This window comes from Ranitomeya variabilis, chromosome 5, assembly GCF_051348905.1.
Source record: "Ranitomeya variabilis isolate aRanVar5 chromosome 5, aRanVar5.hap1, whole genome shotgun sequence".
Lineage (NCBI taxonomy): Eukaryota > Metazoa > Chordata > Amphibia > Anura > Dendrobatidae > Ranitomeya > Ranitomeya variabilis.
The window spans coordinates 372169714-372193954 of NC_135236.1; the positions used below are offsets into that span (position 1 = coordinate 372169714).

Below are 24241 nucleotides of genomic sequence, written 5' to 3' on the forward strand. Positions count from 1 at the left end.
TAGGAGCCTGTTACAAACTTTTCTTGCCGTGCACTTCACCCCAGCTGCTCTTTGCCATTCCTTTTGTAGGTCACTTGATGTCACCCTGCGGTTGCCGAGTGACATTCGAATAAGATGACGGTCAGTAGAGAGTCGTTTTTGCCCTCTGCCGGTCTGTAGCTTTGATGTCCCCAATGTCTGCTGCTTGACCTTGTTGTAATGGACTGCCGTCTTTTAAATTTTAACCCCTTCATGACATGTGCCGTACTATTACTGCGCATGTCGTGTCTCCCCCTTTGATGTGGGCTCCGGTGCTGAGCCCACATCAAAGTTGCGACATGTCAGCTGTTTTGTACAGCTGACAGGTGCGCGCAATAGCGGCGGGTGAAATCGCAATTCACCCGCCGCTATTAACCTGTTAAATGCCGCCGTCAAACGCTGACAGCGGCATTTAACTACCGCTTCCGGCCGCGCGGCCGGAAATGAGCGCATCGCCGACCCCCGTCACATGATCGGGGGTCGGTGATGCGTCAGGATGGTAACCATAGAGGTCCTTGAAACCTCTATGGTTACTGATGCCGGCCTTCTGTGAGCGCCCCCCTGTGGTCGGCGCTCATAGCACACTGCAATTCAGCTACATAGCAGCGATCTGATGATCGCTGCTATGTAGCTGAGCCGATCGAGTGGTGCCAGCTTCTAGCCTCCCATGGAGGCTATTGAAGCATGGCAAAAGTAAAAAAAAAGTTTTTAAAAATATGAAAAAAATAAAAAAAAATATGAAAGTTTAAATCACCCCCCTTTCGCCCCATCCAAGATATATATATATATATATATATATATATATATATATATATATATATATATATATATATATATATATCTCAAACCTACACATATTTGGTATCGCCGGGTTCAGAATCGCCCGATCTATCAGTAAAAACAAAGCATTAACCTGATCGCTAAACAGCGTAGCGAAAAAAATAGAAAAGTCAAAATTAAGTTTTTTTGGTCGCCGCGACATTGCATTAAAATGCAATAACGGGCGATCAAAAGAACGTATCTGCACAAATGTTGTATCATTAAAAACGTCAGCTCGGCACGCAAAAAATAAGCCCTCACCCGACCCCAGATCACGAAAAATGGAGACGCTACGGGTATCAGAAAATCGCGCTTTTTTTTTTTTTTTTTTTTTTTTTTAGCAAAGTTTTGAATTTTTTTTCACCACTTAGACACCAAACATGTCTAGGTTATTTTTTATCTATGAACTCATAATGACCTGGAGAATCATAATATCAGGTCAGTTTTAGCATTTAGTGAACGTAGCAAAAAAGCCAAACAAAAAACAAGTGTGGGATTGCACTTTTTTTGCAATTTCACCACACTTGGAAATTTTTTCCCATTTTCTAGTACAAGACATGGTAAAACCAATGATGACTTTCAAAAGTACAACTCGTCCCGCAAAAAACAAGCCCTCACATGGCCAAATTGACAAAAAAATAAAAAAAGTTATGGCTCTGGGAAGGAGGGGAGTGAAAAACGAAAACACAAAAACGAAAAAGGGCCGCGGCATGAAGGGGTTAAGGATGGAGAAAACATGACGCTCACTGTGCCCCTCTGCTAGTAAAGCCAGATTTGAGCCCTTCTTTTCCCTCACTCAAGACTTTTCTTTTCAACTCCTTTGGCATGGTTAAAAGTTATTTTTTCATTCCTATTACTTTTGGGATATTACTAGCACTTGTTTTGCCATCCAGCATGTCCTACTGCAAGAAGATTGTGAACACCACAGCAGGGGTTTTTATACTTTCCTTCGTTAAATAAGATTTGGTTCAGGTGATCACCTAATCAGAAGCACATTAAGTAGAATGAGGTGTACTCTGGTTGGAATTCAACTGACACTGGATTGGAATGGCTGTCAGACATGAAGAGAAGCTGGTTTTTATAAAACTGTGCAGTGGTCTCTTAATTTTTGCCAGAGCTGTATGTTTCGAAGGAGACCCAAGTTACGTTCTACTGTCCCGTTCTAGTGGAGGCACATTCTGCTTAATATGGATAACTAGCCCTCAACTTTCACATGAAGTGAGAGGAGCTACTGACATGGCATTCATCAGCTTCTTGTTGTGTCTGGTGCATGACTGGTTAACCTCATGCGCCTGCACTGTTAATTTGACTGTGGGGAGACATGTACAATACAAGGCAAGAATCTGACGGATGCCCAGCCAGTAGCACCACACATCTGAATGTGCAAGTGAGACACCAGATAATCCTCTTATTGGGGCCTTTAAGATGAGTTATCCTATTTTAAAGCAACCAGATGTTTCAGGATATCAGTGTGTCCTTACACAGTGATAGTCACTATTAATTGGACACAGTCAGTGTAAGGACACAACCCCTGGTTCCCAATTCATTTGTGCAGTTCCTGGGGGAAGAACAAAAGGATGAGATCATGAGAGTTGTAAACAAATTGTTTTTTTTTAATGGGGTAACCAGTACTTACTAAAATACAATTATCTTGCTTACCTCTTTGCTATAGCGTTGTTTTAGTATCACGGATGTCACCATCGCGCACAGTGACTGATGCAAGGGTCCCATGTCCAGATGCCATAACAGCATTGAGCTGGGTAAACAGACCGGCAAAACACCAGGGAAGCATATGTACAGGAGTAGTAGAGGCGTGGTAGCATTAACCCTTATGTTATATTATACTATCGTCCGCAGTTTGTGAAAGATTTCTTACCCCATCTGATAGCAACATAATGTAGGGGCATAAACACAGATTCCAGCAACATTACTTACTGGGCTACTTCTTGACATTTTGATAAAATTACTGTTTTAGCTGGTGCAAATCTACTACTTCTCTGATTATGAAGCTCTGCATTACCCCTCCCACACCACTAATTAGCAGCTGTGTACACTGTGCATAGGCAGAAAGCTGCCATTCAATGGTGGGAGCAGGGTTATACAGAGCTCATGAATATGGAAAACTACATGTCAGTAGTTTTACTAGTCCTCTAGTGATAAAATTATAACAACTATACAGTGTGCTGCTTTCAGATTAAGTGGCAAAAATCTGGTTAGAAGCTCCTTTTAAATAGCATTTAAGTTTAGTAACACAAACAGAATTATCATTAGGGATCACAGAAACTCTCCACCTTTTTATTGAAACAAAGTTCATCCAAATGTAACAATTGATGGCTGTTGACATGCGTGGACAAACATCAATACTTAATAGAGATTCTTCATAATTTATTACCATGGTATAATAGAGTTGTGTTTTGTGCCTCAGGGCAGCTTGTTGCAGAGCGGCAAGTTATAGGCACAGACAATCATTTTCACCACATTCACATACTGTACTACAGCAGCAACACCACAAATAAGAAACTAAAGGATGCACAGTCTTCTATGTATTTCCAGGGTCCATTTTAAACTGTTCCTGGAAAATGAAGGGGGCAAGAAACACAACCCTCCTAAAGTGCTTATTCCATACTGGTGGCCTGTCCGGTGACCCGGCACAAATTTGTCACCTGGTGTAGTCCATACATGTTTGTGTTAGAACTCCGTACAATCGGTAGGAAACATCGTCAAAGAATGACAAGTGATTTACATTGCTAAAACATTAGGGCAAAAAAAAAAAAAAAATGATTAATGAAAAAAGAAAATATATAGATGTCATGAATAAGGGTTCTCTAAGTGCACAGCTATGAAGTTAGCAAGAAAGGACATAGTGGGAACGTTTGCATAGGGTATAAAAAGTAGTGAATCCAACATTTCACATGCAATACATTTTTGCTTTTAGATTTCATTAAAGAAATGCAAGTTACATTGGAAAGAGATACTAAGTAGGCTGTAAATTCAATTTACTGAATTACCAATGATTGAACTTCTTAAGAAAATACCTTTGGCAGACACAACATTATGCATATTATATTTAAGGCAACCCTGATGAGTCCTAGTGATATTTACAGCAACTTAATTAAAAAGTATCCAAGGCAAATACGTACACAATCATGTTCATCTCATTTTTCACTATAAAGTTAGATATGGATTTGGTGAAGCAAAGCAATGCCACGTATAGCTCATATAAGCAATACATAAATCCAATACATGGTTGTGATAGAGCAGTAATTGCACAAAAAGGTAAATCAGGTTTGCATGGGCAGGAGAATGCACCTCTGTGTTGACCCATCTTGTAGAAGGGCCCTTTTACCATCTGTATATTATGGAACAAAATGGCTAAATTTAACTGTACATCAAATATTAAGTAGGAATTCAGTGAAATGCTTTCCTACACGCAAGTGCTAAAAGGGTCAGAAATGCGGAGTATGACAAGATCAAACCACATTCCCAGTTTTGTAAAGAGAAACAAAAAACAAAAGCATCAAAAACCAGCAGTTGAACCTTCCATAAACTCCAAATGATGTGTGAATTCCAGTAGCAGCAGCAGTCTCGAATCCTCTTCTGCCAGTGTATAACAAGCAGAACAGAGAAGAAATTGGGAAAGATCGCTTGGTGGTGGAACATCAGTAATGTCTGGACTTGGAATGCTGAATAAGCCACTGCAATGTGATGTCTGAAACAGAAAGGCAGGCTCATGGTCAGTGCAGCACCACACCATCAGGCACTTCTTTATACAGACAACTTCACTCATTAACCCAAATCCTTTATAAACCGTATGGTGTGATATCTGGCACCAGTCTGCACAGAAGGTCTGCAGATTAACCCCTTCTGCCTTATTTTTCCCCTTTCCTTCTTATAAAAGGCCCACAATTTTATTTTTCCACCAATATAGCCGTATGAAGGCTTGTTTGTTTTTTTTTGTTTTGCGGGACAAGTTATACTTTTGAGTGATACCATCCACTTAATCATGTGATTAACTGGAGAACGGGCCGAAAAAAAAAAGGCTAAGTGTGCCGAGATGGCAGAAAGAAAAAACCCCACAAAAACCCTTCCTTCCCACCAAACACCACTTTTATGTCCACATTTTTACTTTGTTAGCCCATTTAGGCACTAAGAGCAAATACAAAGAAATTGTTGTGTATTCCAAAATTCAGAGTCTCCTCAAAGCCTAACCACAGCCTGGACTTCAATGGAGCAAAGACACGAAAGGCATGGGAATATCAGATGTCATGGTGACCCATCAGCATCATGTAATCGCATCATGGGAGGTCCTATGGGTACTTAAAGCTGCGCCCCCCGGGATGCATAAATATTGCTGATCTTGATGTTATAGAGCAGGAGGAGCTGATCAGACTGATACCCCACAAATTGTGTCAGTTTCAGGAAGCCTTGCACTTTATTCACGAGTCCACTGGGTGGTGCTACTCAGAGACTGACAGCCATCACTACATACACCATAAATACAGGAAAGACTGTCCAAGTAGGACTAAGTAAATTCACCGGCCTCATCTTGTCTAATATTATAGGCAGGTTGTATGATCAAATCTGGTGACAGATCCGCTTTAGAGGGAATAAAATCACGTTTCTGTTACCCCATCTGACAGCAGCATTATACAGGAGTAGAGACCCAGAGTCGAACCACTTCACGGGGCTTCTCGCTGCAGTTCTGATAAAATCATTGTTTTATATGCTGCAGATCTACCAGTTCACAGATTGCTGAGCCCTACCCACACCACCGATTGTACAAGTTATAAGCAGAAAGCTGCCAAAGTTACACAGAGCTCATCAATCTCATGAATATGCAACATGTAAAAATGTTACTTATTTGCATGTTTCAATAATAATAATAATAATACGGACTAAAAATAAAATTACCTATATTATCTTTTTCTTTACAGGAAATAGAATAACAACAGATTTCTCGATCTTGAATTGCTGAAAGGTTTCTGTAGTGAAAACACAAAACAGAAGAAAAAAAAATAGAAAGTAAGAATCCCAGACAAAACAGATTTAATGACAAACGCTCGTTTGTGGCAGTGGTATATGTAATTACAAACACTTGATTACAGGTTTATACAAAATGTCTAGGACTGGTGCGGATGAAAACGTTACTAAATAAGAATGCTTTCAAAAATAGACGTTACTAGTTTGATTTGGATTTCTTTTGTTCAATCACATTGCGTCCTGTAAATGATAAATATAAATCAATATTTGATGTCACAATCCTTTGCTTTAAAAAAATCGAGTTAATTCTTTTTAGGTACTTGCACAGAGTTTTTGAAGGAAGTCAGCAGGGAGGTTGTTTCAGACATCTTGGAGAACTAACCACAGGTCTTCTGTGCACATAAACTTGCAAAAATTCTCATGTCTCCTGTAATCCCACACAGATTTGATGTCGAGTTCAAAGCGCTCTATATCATCACTTCCAGGACTCCTTGTTCTTTAGGCCGAAGATAGTTCTTAATCACATTGGAGAACTAATCACATTGGCTGTATGTATGCTACAGAATACATACAGCCAATGTGATTAGTTCTCCAGACAGACCCCTCCTTGATTTTGTTATTGCAAGATGGATAAGCATCTCTGCACTTCTCAACATTACAGACACCATGAACCTTGACCAAATCCCCAACTGAAATGCAGCCCCAAACTTGAAAGGAACCTCCTCCATGCTTCACAGTCAGCAGACACTCATTGTACCGCTCTCCAGCCAGTCTGACAAACTGCCTTCTGTTACAGCCAAATATTACTCATTTTGACTCATCATTCCAGAGCACCCGAGGCTAATTTTCGGCATTCCAATTCCTATGTTTTTGATCAGGTTTGGTCTTTGGCTGCAATTCTTCCATGAAGACCACTTCTGGCCAGGCTTCTACAAACAGATAGCAACCAGTGGGACCCAGTTAAACCTGACAGTTCAGAGTTGACTTATTTAAAAAAGTAAGACAGTTCCACACAGTTACAAAACAAGCTCATACAGCTACCTGCCACTACTAACTGTCACATTAAAGCCCACTTTTTCCTGTGAGAGTGGCCATTTTCCCATCAGTGGTCAATTGCTGAAAGATAGAACATCCCTTTCCTTGTGTGGTCAACAAAAGGTCATGAAAAGCCAATTAAATTCTAAAGTATAAAGGTTGGTTCAGTATTGATGCTGAACATGAACTTACAGTTTTTCAATAAGTTGTTTCTCGTCCAGTGCACCCGCAAGGTCCCTCTTGTTTCCTAGAACCAAGACCTATTAGAGAGGGGGGTTGGGAGGGAAAAAAAAAATAAGCAAATAAGGATTTAATAACATAGGGAATCTTTAGCAGGATTTCACACCCTAAACTATTTATATGCACATGTAGCTTTTTTTTTTTTTTTTAAAGATAAGTCCAGCAATACCTTTAATGGTCGGTCCGTTCCTCAGTTACTGAAAAATCAGTGTTTGAATTGATATGCAAATTGCCATGGTAGATCTGAATGACTGCTCCTTTACCTGATTTGACAATATGGAGGCTGTCAGTCAAGCAGGAGGAGGTGGCACTGTGCGAGGAATAGAGCTGGAGTGACAGGCTTCGCATCTACAGTTTCATTTGGGTATCAAGTCAAACATGGATCTCTTAAGAATGAAATAATTAATTGGCTATGTAAAGGTATTGTGGACTTTTCTTTGAAAAAGTCATATGCACATCTAAAATAATTAAGGAGGTAGGAATCACTGACAGATTTTCTTGAAAAAAAAATAATAATTACAACGAAAACTACACAGTTTATGCTTTCACATAACATTTGCAATGCACAATCCATTCTCCAAGTGTGTAATGAATGGACTGGATGAGCAAGTTCAGAAGACCTCTTGATAGAGACTTTTTTCATGACATATTGTACTGCATGATAGTGGTAAAAATTTGATATGACTTGCAAAATCTTATTTTTTTCACAAATAAATGCAAGTTTCAAACTTTTAGTTTGTATGCCCTTAATTCAGAGAGTTAAGTCACACAAAATTGTTAAGTAACATTTCCCACATATCTACTTTACATAAGCACAATGTTTGAAACAATTTTTTTGTTATAATTTCCTAAGAGTTAAAAAGTTGACCAGCAATTTCATTTTTAAAAAAAAAAAAAAAAAATTATAGAAGTTTTTTTTTTTTATGGAACCATATTACATTTGAAGTGATTTTGAGGGATCTAAATGACAGAAAATACCCAAGAGTGACACCATTCAAAAACTGCACCAATCAAGGTGCTTAAAACAACATTCAAAACGTTTATTAACCCTTCAGGTGCTTCACAGGAATTTTTAGAATGTGGAAGGAAAAAAATGAACATTTAACTTTTTGTGACAACATTTATTTACTTTAGAACCAATTTCTTTTTATGGTAACAGAAAAAAAATGAGCCCCATAATTTGTTGTGCAATTTCTCATGTGTATGCAGATACCCCATATGTGGGGGCAAACTAATGTTTAGGCACATGGCAGGGTTCCGAAGGGATTTAGCGCCATTTGCCTTTTTGAATGTAAAATTTACTGGCATAATTAGTGGATGCCATGTCACATTTGGAGAGCCCCTGATGTGCCTAAACAGTGGAAACCCCCACAATGACACCATTTTGGAAACTACACCCCTCAGGGAACTTCTCTAGATGCGTGGTGAGCATCTTAAAATCCCGGGTACTTCTCCTCAGAAGTTTGTAACATTAAGCCATGAAAATAAAAAAAACATTTTTCTCACAAAAAAAATAAAAATTAGCGCAAAATTTAGCATTTTCACAAGGGTAATTAGAGAAATTGTACAACAAATTGTGTGGTGCAATTTCTCCTGAGTACAGCAATACCCCTTACGTAGGGAAAAACTATTGTTTGGGCACACACCACTGCTCAGAAAGGCATGAGTGACGTTTTGGAACGCAGACTTTGAGGAATTGTGTGCATGTGCCATGCTGTGTTTGGAGAGCCCCTGATGTGCCTAAATAGTGGAAATCTCCACAAGTGACCCCATTTTGGAAACTAGACCCCTCAAGGAATTTATCTAGACATGCGGTGAGCACCTTGAACCCCCAGGTGTTTCACACAAAAACACATTTTTCCCCCCACAAAACTGTTTTAGCTCAAATTTTTCTCATTTTCATGAGGATAGCAAGAGAAAGTGGACCACAAAGTTTGTAGTGCTATTCCTTCTGAGTAAAACGATACCCCATATGTGGTTGAAAACTACTTTTGAGGCACCGTGCAAAGTTCAGAAGGGAAGAAGCGCCATATTGGAGTTCAGATTTTGCTGAACAGTTTGAGGGTGCCATGTCACCTTGGCAGAGCCCCTGGAGATGCTAGAACAGAGACCCCCCCCCCCCCTCCCATATATGACCTAATTTTACAAACTACACTCCCCAATGAATTAATCTAGGGGTGCAGTAATCATATTGACACCACCTGTGCCTCACAGATATTTATACTATTGGGCGTGAAGAAATAATAATTACATTACCAATAAAATGTTGTTTTAGCCCCAAGTTTTAATTTTCCTAAGCGCTAATAGGAATAAATGGACCTTTGTTTGTAAAAACTACACTTGAATGCACCAATTCCCTACATGTAAACGGGAAATACTTTTCAAGCACAATACAAAGCTCAGAAGGGAAGTAGTGCCATATTATATTGCAGAGCTTACTGTTATAGTTAGCAGGTGCCATGACCCACTGAAACAGTCACTGAGGTGCTAGAACAGCAGAACTCTTCATAAGTGACCCTATTTTACAAGATACACCTCTGATGAATTAATCTAGGAGTGAAGTGATCACATTGACATCCCGGGTGTGTCAGACTTTTATACCATTGGGCTGTGAAGAAAAAAAGAAAACATTTTTTTTTCTGTGGTAAAATTGTTTTAGCCCCAGATTTTACATATTCACAAGGAGAAATGGGTAAACATTTGCCCAAAAATTTTGCTGAATGTAGAAATACCCTAAAGTTGGCTGTATATTTGTACTGCTTAGCCATACATAGAGACTCGGGAGGGACAGAGCACTAGTTGCCTCTTGGAGCCCAGATTCTCCTAGAATAGTCTGCGAACTCCATATATAGAGCCCCCAAGTAGTAGAAGAACAGAGTTCCCCCTCAAGTGACCCCATTTTGGAAATTATACCCCTTTGGGAATTTATCTACAGGTGTAGTGAGAATTTTGACTCCATGGGCATTTCCCAGAAACAAGAAGCAGTGATTGTTACTGAGTAAATTGTAAACTGCCACTGTAGTGACCAAGTGACCAGTACGTTATGCCCAGCTTGTGCTTCTGGAGACACACCAATAAAATCAGGTGGCCTGTCATCGCTACAGAAATGCCAAACATGTGGATGCTAAATGTGTTTTAAGCTACTTTCACATTAGCGTCGTGCACTGCAAGTCGCAATGCGACGTTGCGGCGTACCGACGCATACTGTGGAAGCGCCGCACAACGGGGGCAGCGAATGCTGTTTTTCAACGCATCCGCTGCCCCATTGTGAGGTGCGGGGAAGCGGGGGTGGAGTTCCGGCCGCGCATGCGCGGTCGGAAAAGACGGGTACGACGCACCAAAAAACGTTACAAGCAACGTTTTTTGGTGGCGACGGTCCGACGCAACCGTTGCACGACGGTTGCGACGTGTGGCAATGCATCGCGCTGCGTCGCTAATGCAAGTCAATGGAGAAAAAACGCATCCTGCAAGTACTTTTGCAGGATGCGTTTTTCTACAAAACGACGCATAGCGACGTGCAGTGCACGACGCTAGTGTGAAAGTAGCTTAAGGCACACTGTGGTTCTCCGAAGGGTAGGAACCATTTGGATTTGGGAGTACAGAATTTGCATTTTTTTTTTTTTCTTTTTATGGGGGGCGAGGGCCATTTTATTTCACTTTTCCAGAGCCTTTGCGCTGATTCAGATGAAACCCCAGAGGGACCCATTGAAGTGTCTGGCACAGAGTCAGGCGTCAGCTGTCTGAATCAGCTGACACCCGGCAGCGATTGCATGCAATATTGCCTGGACATACTCAGAATGTATAAGGTCGGTAAGTACCATCCGACCATGACGTACTAAGTCGGTCCAAGATTGGAAAGTGATTAGAGGATCTGGGAATGTTTAGCTTGCAAAAAAGGCGGCCAAGATTAGATTTAACAGTGGTCTACAAATATTTGAAGGGATGTCACAGTCATCCTTATTCTGATTTTCACATGGAAACGAGAGGTAATGGAATGAAACAAAGGGAGAAGATACAGGTTAGATAATATAAAAAAACTTTTTGACAATCAATGAGTGGAACAAACTGACACAAGAGGTGAAGAGTTCTTCTTTAATGGAAGTCTTCAAACAGAGGCTGGACCGACATCTGTCTGAGATGGTTTAGTGATTTCTGCATTGAGCATGAGGAGGTTGGACACGATGACCCTGGAGGTCCCTTAGGCTACGTTCACATTTGCGGTCAGCGCCGCAGCGTCGGGCGCCGCATGCGTCATGCGCCCCTATATTTAACATGGGGGCGCATGGACATGCGTTGTGCTGCGTTTTGCGCCGCATGGCCGCAAGCGTTGGCCGCAAGAAACGCATCAAGTTGCATTTTTTTTGCGTCCAATTTTCGGCCAAAAACGACGCATGCGGCGCAAAACGCAGCGTTTTAGCGTGCGTTTTGCCGCGTTTTTGTTTGCGTTGTGCGCTGCGGCGCCGACGCTGCGGCGCACAACACAAATGTGAACGTAGCCTTATAAACTCTAAAATTCTATTAAATCAAATGAAAGTCTCTAATCAGAAGGAGTGCAAAAATTTTATATCCATTAGAGCAAAAATGTAATTCCCGTAATGCTTTAACACTAGCATAAAAACTATTTCTGGCATAAAACAGAACATTCTGTTATTTCTGGTAACACTTCCTGCAGTCCTCTATTTTAGGAGTAATAACAGGTTTTACTTGAAGAGAAGAGACAATACAGTATGATCATCAAAAGAACTTACCGTATTTTTCGGACTATAAGACGCACTTTTTTCCTCCCAAAATGTGGAGGAAAATGGGGGGTGCGTCTTATAGTCCAGATGTATGGGCTCTGGTGGGGAGGTGAGGGAGCGGTTTTGGTGGCGCATCGGGACACAGGAGGCTGGAGCCGGCGGCTCCGGCTACCTCCTGTGCCCGCTGCTAAAGAGAAATGAATATGCACTGCATTCCACGCTCATGGGCGTGGAGGGCAATGCATATTCATTTTTCTGGCATCCCTGGTATAAATGGCCTAATCCTGTTCCTGGAATGTTGGTTCCATCCTTTTTCTTTTAGGATTGGCCCCATCAGGAAAATAAAAAAAAAACGAACAAACAAAACAAAAAAAACCACACACGACACTCACCTATACGGCGCTCCCTCGCAGCATCCTGCTCCGGTGCCAGCAACTGCTTAATGCTTGAAAGCAGCGCATGGCAGGGATGTCATGCGCTGCTCACAAGCAGAGCGAGCACAGCTGCCAGAATACTCACAGGGACCGAACATCGCAGAGAGCTGTGTGAGTATCCATTCCTCTTCAGTATCGGCACACGTGACCGCTGGTCCTAGCAGGAAGCAGGCGGCTGACACTGCGAGCTACTGAAGATGAGTGGATACTCACGGCTCTCTGTGATGTTCGGTCCCTGTGAGTATTCTGGCAGCTGTGCTGGCTCTGCTTGTGAGCAGCGCATGACATCCCTGCCATGCGCTGCTTACAAGCATTAAGCAGTTGCTGGCACCGGAGCAGGATGCTGCGAGGGAGCGCCGTGTAGGCGAGTGTAATGTTTTGTTTTTTTAATTTTTCCTGATGGGGCCATGGATACCAGGAACAGGATGAAGCCAATTATAAAATAAAAAGGATGAGGCCAAACATACCATGACCGGGATGGTGACAATTATACCAGAATAGGGATGGGACCAATCAAACCAGGACCCTGATGGGGCCAATCATAACAGGACTGGGATGGGGTCGTGCAAACCAGGACAGAGATGGTGCCATGCACACCAGGATAGGGATGAGGGAGCCATGCATACCAGGATAGGGGATATTACAGTACAGAATTGACCTTTTGATTCAATTTTTTTCCCCTAATTTCCTCCTCTAAAATCTAGGTGCGTTTTATAGTCCGAAAAATATGGTATGCCTTTATAGGGTCTGGAACATGATCAGCAGCTGAGCCTGCACTGTACACTATAAGTGTTTTACACAGCCAGTATATGCCTCTAACATCTTGCACAAGCCAAGCATATTTGATCTGTAGAAGTGTGACCTATCAATATATGAAATTAAATTATTCCAAAAACATATTGCAATAAAAAAAAACGTTATTAAATCATAATGTGGACAACAAATTTGGGAGAAATAAAAAAGCCCTCACACAGTTGCAATGAAAAAAATTAAAATGTTAAAGGTCCCTGAAGAGGATGAAAAAAAAAAAAAAAATGTTTCCCCACACTTTTTCAGTACATTATATGGGAACGTGGATGGAGGCATACCAAACGAACTCATCCCAACAACAACTCATACAGCCATGCAGACGAAGAGGAAAAAAATATAATATTATACATATATAAAAGCATAAAAACTAAAAAGTTGGCAGGAAGTAGTCTATTGTAGTCTGTTGCACAATAGTTATTGCTGCATATCATATTTCTGTATGTTGGCACTCCTGTCAGTGGTGTAATTTCGGTTACAATGGATTTCCCTGCCTCTCATTATATCAATTGCCGGTTACCACATACAAATTTACTCTGTGATCGCAAAAGAGAACGTATTGAAGAATATTGCAATAAAGCCACGAAAGAGCCCCACCTTAACATGAGCAGGAAAAGACAACTTTGTTGACCACCAGCCTGCAGTCTAGCCATAAAAAGGCACATACTATTTACAGGAACACTTGGAAAATTGCTTATTTCAGTTTCACTTAGTTTATTGTGCCTGCAGAACAGACGCCCAGAATTCTCCATGAGGCCTGGATTAACAGTATGCTCAGCATGCAGATTATGCCACTATGGCACAGAGGCTCCTTTCAGCGCAGTGTTGGAGCCTAAACTGTGCAATGTCTCTTGGACAATTGGACCAGGACATGCACACACTTATAAATGAGCATTAACCCCTTCAAGTCGCGGCCCTTTTTTGTTTTTCTCTTCCCTCCTTCCCAGAGCCATAACTTTTTTATTTTTCCGTCAATATGGTCATGTGAGGGCTTATTTTTTGCGGGACGAGTTGTGCTTTTGAACACCATTGGTTTTACCATGTCTTTTACTAGAAAATGGGAAAAAAAATTCCAAGTGCGGTGAAATTGCAAAAAAAGTGCAATCTCACACTTGTTTTTTGTTTGGCTTTTTTGCTAGATTCACTAAATGCTAAAACTGACCTGCCATTGTGATTCTCTAGGTCATTACGAGTTCATAGACACCTAACATGTCTAGGTTATTTTTTATGCAAGTGGTGAAAAAAATTAAAAACTTTGCTTAAAAAAAAAAAAAAAGTGCCATTTTCCGATACCCTAAGCGTCTCCATTTTTCGTGATCTGGGGTCGGGTGAGGGCTTATTTTTTGCGTGCCGAGCTGACGTTTTTAATAATATCACTTTTGGGCAGATATGTTCTTTTGATCGCCCGTTATTGTATTTTAATGCAATGTCACGGCGACCAAAAAAACGTAATTCTAGCGCTTCGAATTTTTTTCGCTACGCTGTTTAGCTATCAGGTTAATGCTTCTTTTTATTGATAGATCAGGTGACTCTGAACGCGGCGATACCAAATACGTGTAGGTTTGATTTTTTTTATTGTTTTATTTAGGATGGGGCGAAAGGGGGGTGTTTTAAACTTTTATATTTTTTATATTTTTTTCATATTTTTAAAAACATTTTTTTTTTACTTTTGCCATGCTTCAATAGCCTCCATGGGAGGCTAGAAGCTGGCACAACTCGATTGGCTCAGCTACATAGCAGCGATCATCAGATCGCTGCTATGTAGCTGAATTGCAGGTGTGCTGTGAGCGCCGACCACAGGGGGGCGCTCACAGCAGGCCGGCATCAGTAACCATAGAGGTCTCAAGGACCTCTATGGGTACTGTCCTGACACATCGCCCGACCCCCGATAATGTGACAGGGGTCGGCGATGTGCTCATTTGCGGTAGTTAAATGCCGCTGTCAGCGTTTGACAGCGGCATTTAACAGGTTAATAGCGGCGGGTGAATAGCCATTTCACCCGCCGCTATTGCGCGCATATGTCAGCTGTACAAAACAGCTGACATGTCGCGACTTTGATGTGGGCTCAGCGCCGGAGCCCACATCAAAGGGGGAGACACGACATGCGCAGTACTAGTACGGCGCATGTCGTGAAAGGGTTACATTTTCAGGGATAGGGTTTTGTGACATTATAGGCAGAGCTGATCACTGGTCGTCTGTCAAGTGTCAAAATGGATCATCATTTCTCCCTGACCAGCACTGGAGTTATTAGCAGGCAAGTATATTCAAAAGAATTAAAAAAAAAAAAAAAACCTCCAAAAGTTGCAAACTTAAAAATATCCTGTGGGGAGGTGTAGAGAGACATGCTTTGAAACAGAATGATTAAGCTATGTTCACACGTTGTGTTTTAATATGCAAATTGTAAGCTACTTTTCACAGCACCAGCAAAAGCCATGAGGTTTTAGAAATCTCATGTCCACATGTTTTTTTTTTTTTGCACGTCACTGCTTTCATTGCTTTTCACCCATAGAAAGCAATGAGTTAGGGTACCATCTCACAGTGGCACTTTGATCGCTACGACGGTACGATCCGTGACGTTCCAGCGATATCCATACGATATCGCTGTGTCTGACACGCAGCAGCGATCAGGGACCCTGCTGAGAATCGTACGTCGTAGCAGATCGTTTGGAACTTTATTTTGTCGCTGGATCTCCCGCTGTCATCGCTGGATCGGTGTGTGTGACACCGATCCAGCGATGCGTTCGCTTGTAACCAGGGTAAACATCGGGTTACTAAGCGCAGGGCCGCGCTTAGTAACCCGATGTTTACCCTGGTTACCATCGTAAATGTAAAAAAAAAAAAAACGTACATACTCACATTCCGGTGTCAGTCAGGTCCCTAGCCGTCTGCTTCCCGCACTGACTGACTGCCGGCCGGAAAGTAAAAGCAGAGCACAGCAGTGACGTCACCGCTGTGCTCTGCTTTCACTTTACGGCCGGCACTCAGTCAGTGCGGGAAGCAGACGGCGAGGGACCTGACTGACACCGGAATGTGAGTATGTACGTTTTTTTTTTTTTTTACATTTACGATGGTAACCAGGGTAAACATCGGGTTACTAAGCGCGGCCCTGCGCTTAGTAACCCGATGTTTACCCTGGTTACCCGGGGACTTCGGCATCGTTGGTCGCTGGAGAGCTGTCTGTGTGACAGCTCTCCAGCGACCACACAACGACTTACCAACGATCACGGCCAGGTCGTATCGCTGGTCGTGATCGTTGGTAAATCGTTTTGTGTAACAGTACCCTAAGGCTATGTTCACACACATTGCTTTTTTGGCACTTTTTTTCCTGCAGCCAAAACCTAATCTCTTAAGGTACCTTCACACGAAGCGACGCTGCAGCGATAGCGACAACGATGTCGATCGCTGCAGCGTCGCTGTTTGGTCGCTGGAGAGCTGTCACACAGACAGCTCTCCAGCGATCAACTATGCCGAGGTCCCCTGGTAACCAGGGTAAACATCGGGTAACTAAGCGCAGGGCCGCGCTTAGTAACCCGATGTTTACCCTGGTTACCAGCGTAAAATCTAAAAAAAACAAACAGCACATACTTACATTCACGTCCCCCTGCGTCCACTTCCTGACTGACCGAGCGCCGTACAATGAGAGCAGAGCGGTGACGTCACCGCTGTGCTGCTTTCACTTTCACTTTGCGGCGCTGAGTCAGAGGAGGAAGCAGACTGCAGGGGACGCAATGTGAGTATGTGCTGTTTGTTTTTTTTACATTTTACGCTAGTAACCAGGGTAAACATCGGGTAACTAAGCGCGGCCCTGCGCTTAGTAACCCGATGTTTACCCTGGTTACCAGTGTAAAATATCGCTGGTATCGTTGCTTTTGCTTTCAAACACAACGATACACAGCGATCGGACGACCAAATAAAGTTCTGGACTTTATTCAGCGACCAGCGACATCACAGCAGGATCCTGATCGCTGCTGCGTGTCAAACGAAACGATATCGCTAGCGAGGACGCTGCAACGTCACGGATTGCTAGCGATATCGTTATAATGTCGTTTCGTGTGAAGGTACCTTTAGCAGGAACAAAAAACAAACAAACAAACAAAAAAAAAAAAAGCTGCTTTTGTTGGATTTTTTTCTGCTTTTTTCAAGATCCCAAAGTGTAGCTTTCCTTCCACCATCCAAGAATGAACAATTCAAGGTGTTAGGGTACTAAAGCAAGATGTAGGTGAACCCATAAAACATTTTTGTATAAAAGGGCAAATTGATCCAAATTATTTAGTGGAAAAATATTTTTTGTGTTCAGAATACCGTAGTTACTATTTTTTCAAACATAAAATCTTTTTCTACTAAATTGTTTGATCAATTTTCCCAAATTTTTTTTTATGGTGTCACATAGGTCTTGCGTTGGGGGCCCAACACCATGTATTATTCAAGATTATTTAGTGGAAACAAAGCTGGACCTTGGGATCCTGAAAAACGCAGCATGAAATGCCTGCAAAACATGATTTTTGTCTGCAGCTTTTTTACTGCCAAGAGATCAGGTTTTGGATGCAGAGGAAAATAAATCAATCAAGTGAATATAGCCTTAAAAAGGGAACTGGTCAGCAAAATTAACGCTATAAACTAAAGGCACGGCCCTAATGGCACGGTCATGCTGATTAATAGGATACCTGATGTGAAAGGATCCGCTCAGTGGTGGTTTAATACTCACATGATGTCTTGCATGTGTCGAGGCAGGACATGGAGGCAGGGTCTTCTCATTCATGGCCCCCCACCAGCCTCCTCTGCTTCTTGTGCAGGTCACTGATTATTCAGTGACCTGCCTTTTTAAAATTCTGCACCGCCGCTATCATTGTGTGTGGTGCGTGCACAGTGGGAGCTGGTGTCCTGAGTGCAGGACAAATAAAATGGCGCAGAGGCAGCGCATGCACAGATCGAAATTTTAGCGGCGCCATTTTATTTAAGTGCTGCACATAGGAAGCCAGCTCCTACTGCGCATAAACCACCCCACTCAATGATGGCGGTGGCGCAAAAAGGAGGTAGGCCATTGAATAATCAATGACCTGCACAAGAAGCAGAAGAGACTGGGGGGAAAAGCGGAGAACGAGAAGAAAACCTTGCCATCACATCCCACCACAAAGCATGTCATTTTAAGAAAACTTTATTAAGGGAAGCATTAAATAACCACTGAGCGGATCCCCTTGACATCAGGTATCATAAGCAGCACCACAGTGACATTATGGCCATGCTCTTTAAACTAAAAAGGTACGGGCAGAATGGTACCGTCATGCTGATTTAATACATACGTGTATTTAAGAGAAGAAAAAAAAAAAAAAAAAAAAAAAAATCAGCAACCTGGTTTTTGTTAAATCAACATGAGAACTTTCGATTCGACACAGACACGGCCCCTCCGCTGCATCCATCATCTTTGCAATTTAAAATTTTGGGTTGGCGCTGTCCTAGCTGTGGGCGGCACTCTTGCAGATTCATCTGGTGGTGGTCTTCATGAAAATGGCGATGGCGCATGCACAGAATGAGATCTCTGCTAGTCACCGAGTTGAGATCTCATTCTGCACATGCGCCACTTTCCTAAAGCCTTCTGGAGGCAGATTTGCATATGCGCCATTTTCATGGAGAACACCACCAGCCAAATTTGCAAGAGTGCAGCCCATAGCTAGGACGGTGCCAACCCAAAATTTAAATTACCAAGATGAGGGGCCGTTGCTGAGCCCAAGACCCTACTCACAGTCCTGCCCTTAAGCACAAAGATGAGGAAACCGAAATTTATCATGACAGCGCTATTCTGCCCATACCTTTAGTTTAACATGTAGTATTGTGAGTAAAAAGGGAGAGAAGCGCAAAATAGGGTCTTATCCCACAAATAGAGTAAGTGATTTGACAGAAAACTGCTCACCTGGTATTAGGTATTGAAAGCATGTATAGGTAAGGGCTACCGCAGATCCACAAGTTGGTCACCGACTGCATGAAACAGAACTCTGCAAAGGAATACGTGGATTTCATCCGCACTGCAAAAATGATGAGATTTCCTGAAGAAGAGGTTGCAGAAAACCTTGAAACGCTAGAATAACCCACTGTCAAACTAATTACTTTCTGGAATCTCATCATTTGGGCAGCGCAGACGAAATCCACGTATTCCTTTGCAGAGTTTAGTCTAACATGGACATTCCTGCTGAGCAGACGTTCTCTTTAAAACCTTAGAGCTAATTGCGAAAAACTTGCATTAAGATCGTCCAAAATATGCCAAATTTATAGAGGCATGCTCCTTTTAATCCCTTTACCCCAAGGGTTGTTTGCACGTTAATGACAGGGCCAATTTTTACAATTTTGACCACTGTCCCTTTATGAGGTTATAACTCTGGAACACTTCAACGGATCCTGATGATTCTGACATTGTTTTCTCGTGATATATTGTACTTCATGATAGTGGTAAAATTTCTTTGATATTACCTGCGTTTGTGAAAAAAAAACAACGGAAATTTGGCAAAAATTTTGCAATTTTCCAAATTTGAATTTTTATGCCCTTAATTCACAGAGATATGTCACACAAAATACATAATAAGTAACATTTCCCACATGTCTACTTTACATCAGCACAATTTTGGAACCAAAATTTTTTTTTGTTAGGGAGTTAATAGGGTTAAAAGTTGACCAGCAATTTCTCATTTTTACAACACCTTTTTTTTTATTTATTTTTTTTTTTTTTTAGGGACCACATCACATCTGAAGTCATTTTGAGGGGTTTATATGATAGAAAATATCCAAGTGTGACACCATTCTAAAAACTGCACCCCTCAAGGTGCTCAAAACCACATTCAAGAAGTTTATTAACCCTTCAGGTGTTTCACAGGAGTTTTTGGAATGCAAAAAAAAAAAAAAAAAAAAAACACAACAAAAATAAACAAAAACGAACATTTAACTTTTTTTTTTTTTATTATACACAAAAAAATTTACTTCAGCTCCAATTTGTTTTATTTTACCAAGGGTATCAAGAGAAAATGGACCCCAAAAGTTGTTGTACAATTTGTCCTGAGTACGCAGATACCCTATATGTGGGGGTAAACCACTGTTTGGGCGCATGGCAGAGTTCGGAAGGAAGAAGCGCCGTTTGACTTTTCAATGCAAAATTGACTGGAATTGAGATAGGACACCATGTTGCGTTTGGAGAGCCCCTGATGTGCCTAAACATTGAAACCCCCCACAAGTGACACCATTTTGGAAAGTAGACCCCCTAAGGAACTTATCTAGATGTGTTTTAGGAGCTTTGAACCCCCAAGTGTTGTTTCACTCTGTTAACGCACGCAGAGCCGTGAAAATAAAAAATAATTTTTTTTTTCCCACAAAAATGGTTTTTAGCCTCCCAATTTTTATTTTCCCAAGGGTAACAAGAGAAATTAGACCCCAAAAGTTGTTGTCCAATTTGTCCTGAGTACGCTGATACCCCATATGTTAGGGTAAACCCCTGTTTGGGTGCACGGGAGAGCTCGGAAGGGAAGGAGCACTGTTTTACTTTTTCAACGCAGAATTGGCTGGAATTGAGATCGGACGCCATGTCGCGTTTGGAGAGCCCTTGATGTGCCTATACAGTGGCAACCCCCAATTCTAACTGAAACCCTAACCCAAACACACCCCTAACCTTAATCCCGACTCTACCCATAACCCTAACTACACCCCTAACCCGAACATGCCCCTAACCCTAACCACGCCCCTAACCAAACCCCTTACCCTAATCCCAACCGTAAATGTAATCCTAACCCTAATGTTAGCCCCAACCCCAATGGGAAAATGGAAATAAATACATTTTTTTAATTTTATTATATTTCCCTAACTAAAAGGGTGATGAAGGGGGGTTTGATTTACTTTTATAGCTTTTGCGTCTCCACATTTTGAGAGCCATAATTTTTCCATATTTTGGTTCACAGAGTCATGCGAGGTCTTGTTTTTTGCGGGACGAGTTGAAATTTTAATTGCTAGCATTTTCGGGCATGTGACATTTTTTGATCGGTTTTTAATTCCAATTTTTGTGAGGCAAAATGACCAAAAGCCAGCTATTCATGAATTTCTTTGGGGGTTGTTTATACCGTTCCACGTTTGGTAAAATGGATAAAGCAAGTTTTATTCTTCGGGTCAGTACGATTACAGCGATACATCATTTATATCATTTTTTTCTATGTTTTGGTGCTTTTATACGATAAAAACTATTTTATAGAAAAAATAATTATTTTTGCATCGCTTTATTCTGAGGACTATAACTTTTTTATTTTTTGCTGATGATGCGGTGTGGTGGGTCGTTTTTTTGGCGGGACAAGATGACGTCTTCAGCGGTACCATGGTTATTTACATCCGTCTTTTTGATCGCGTGTTATTCTACTTTTTGTTCGGCAGTAAGACAATAAAGCGTTTTTTACCTCTTTTTTTTACGGTGATCACTGAAGGGGTAACTAGTGGGACAGTTTTATAGGTCGGGTCGTTACGGACGCGGCGATACTAAATATGTGTACTTTTATTTATTTATTTTAGATAAAGAAATGTATTTATGGGAATATTTTTTTTTTCTTCATTTAGGAATTTTTTTTTTTTTTTTTTACATGTGAATATTTTTTTTTGTACTTTATAACACCGCCCCGGGGGGAGGAGAGGGGGCATCATGCTATAATGTCAGATCGCTGATCTGACACTTTGCAGTGCACGGTGTCAGATCAGCGATCTGACAGGCACTGCAGGGACGCTTGCAAGCGCTTGCTCTGAGCAGGTGCTTGCAAGCCACCTCCCTGCAGGACCCCGAAGCAGCCCTGTGGCTATATTGGACCCGGGGCCTGCAGGTAGGAGACCCTGAGAGCAACGCGATCACATCGCGTTGCTCCGAGGGTCTCAGGGAAGCACGCAGGGATCCCTGTCCCTGCACGATGCTTCCCTGTACCGCCGGAACGCTGCAATCATCTTTGATCGCAGTGTGCTGGGGGTTAATGTGCCAGGAGCGGTCCATGACCGCTCCTGGCACATAGTGCCGGATGTCAGCTGCGATAGTCAGCTGACACCCGGCCCCAATCGGCAGCGCTCCCCGGTGAGCGCGGCTGATCGGTGATGACGTACTATCCCGTCGGTGGTCATACGGGCCCATGCCACCTCGACGGGATAGTAAGTCATATGTCAGAAAGGGGTTAATAAATTTGGAGCAATATACTCCAAATTTAAAACCCTAGTGATGAGCGAGCTTGGATAAGATGTGATCTGAGCATGCTTGTGTGCTAATAGAGTGTCTTCGTCATGCTCGAATAATATATTCGAGTTCCCGCACCTGCATATCTCACTGCTGTTCCACAGCAGCAACACATGCAGAAATTTCCTAACAGGCAATCTTTGAATGTGTTGTGGCTGTCGAACAGCAACAAGACATGCAGCCTCGAACCCATTTTTCGAGCACGCGAGTATTTAGCAGCACACGATCATTGAATAACATTTATGATACACTGCATACATGAATAGCCCAGACTGCGAAAAACAAACGTCTCAAGAATTCATTATTTATGCAAAAGCAACAGATGTAACAAATATTGTTTTAGACCTGCAAGCAAAATGAAATACCTGGAAATGAACGTGGCTGCTGGAAAAGCTACAATAACTGGTTTTGTTCTCTAGAAATCTGCCTGTGGCCATTCACTACAACCTCTGATACGAGTTTATTTCAACTTTACCAAGATGAGAAGCTATCCCCCCACACCATGCACAGGATACGGGACTTCCTGACCAAATGGGGGCCAACCGCTGGGACATCCGCTAACCCCAAGAGCGGTGCTCTAAAGAGACTGAGCATGTGCAACTCTACTCCATTCATTCTAAATGGGATCACCAGAGACAGAAATCCCATAGAAAATTAATTGAGCATGTACACTTCCATTCTGCTCAATAAAGAACCCTGCAGAGCCTTGTTGTAAGGATCACTGGGTAGGGGGTGGGGACATCTTCACATGGTATGGACCATTTAAAAAGGGTCCTTTCTGCCGCCTTAGTTTACACAGGGAGAAACAACCCTTTGACTAGAAGTGTAGGAGCCATGCAAAACTTGCAATTAGCCCAAGAGTTATTCTCATGGTATAAAATAGTTATAGCTCTGCTGCATTTATTCTGAAAGATTATAGCGAACAAGCATTCTTTCAGCTTTTTCTATTTACTGTCATTACTGTGCTGAAAGAGCATTTTCGCTTACTTACAAAATGGACAGCTTGCTAGCAAAGAGATCAACCCCAAGAGTTAACTCATAAGATCCCAGATGGCTCTACAGGTCATTGATTTTTCTACACCAGTTAGCTGCTCGCTTTCCTCCCTTTCCTGGTCAGCTTTTGACTGACCTAATCTCATCAGTCCTACGTAATCATGATCCCCTGGTGACCAGCATCTGCAGTTTGCAGAGTTCTTCTAACCACTCTTCACCTTTTTAAACAAGCACATGGCATAGCGAAAGTGAGCTGTTCTCTCTACATGCAAATACAGTGAGGGCAGTGTAGACTTCAGAATAAGCACTGACAAACTGTTAATCTGAAGTAAAAATACAGTGGAAAAAAGTAGATATGTTGTAAGCAAGTGAACGTTCAGAATCTAAGGAGGCACAATAGACTCATAACCGCAGTCTGTGATTGGCAGACCCAAAATCGAAGGTGAGCTAAGCCCACCAGCATCAGGGGCTTATGTACAGCATTCTGGAATGCTATAGATAAGCCCATGATGTATCCTAAAAAATGAGAAAAAGAGGTTAAATTATACTCACCCAGGGGCGGTCCCGGTACGATGGGCATCAAGGTCCGGTCCGGGGCCTCCCATCTTCTTACGATGACGTCCTCTTCTTGTCTTCACTCTGCGGCTCCGGCGCAGGCATACTTTGTTTGCCCTGTTGAGGGCAGAGCAAAGTACAGCAGTGCGCAGGCGCCGGGAAAGGTCAGAGAGGCCCGGCACCTGCGCACTGCAGTACTTTGCTCTGCCCTCAAAAGGGCAGACAAAGTACGCCTGCAGCGGGGCCGCAGCGTGAAAACAAGAAGAGGACGTAATCTGATGAAGATAGGAGTAGGGTTGAGCGAAACGGATCGTTCATTTTCATAAGTCGCCGACTTTTGGCAAAGTCGGCGTCTCATGAAACCCGACCCGATCCCTGTGTGGGGTCGG

At 42.2% G+C, this 24241-nt stretch overlaps 1 protein-coding gene across 1 annotated transcript in view; it reads right to left on the reverse strand.

Annotated features, from left to right (window-relative positions):
* Nucleotides 1–3104: 3104 nt before the first annotated feature.
* The window catches only part of LOC143776041 (ADP-ribosylation factor-like protein 8B-A), a 55092-nt gene continuing 33955 nt past the window's right edge, over nucleotides 3105–24241 (reverse strand). The window contains exons 5-7 of the mRNA XM_077264931.1: nucleotides 7045–7112; nucleotides 5749–5819; nucleotides 3105–4546 (exon numbers count right to left, since the gene is read on the reverse strand). Of these exons, the coding sequence (XP_077121046.1) occupies nucleotides 4497–4546; nucleotides 5749–5819; nucleotides 7045–7112 (189 nt within the window). The 3' untranslated portion in view covers nucleotides 3105–4496. The remainder of the gene's footprint in view (nucleotides 4547–5748; nucleotides 5820–7044; nucleotides 7113–24241) is intronic.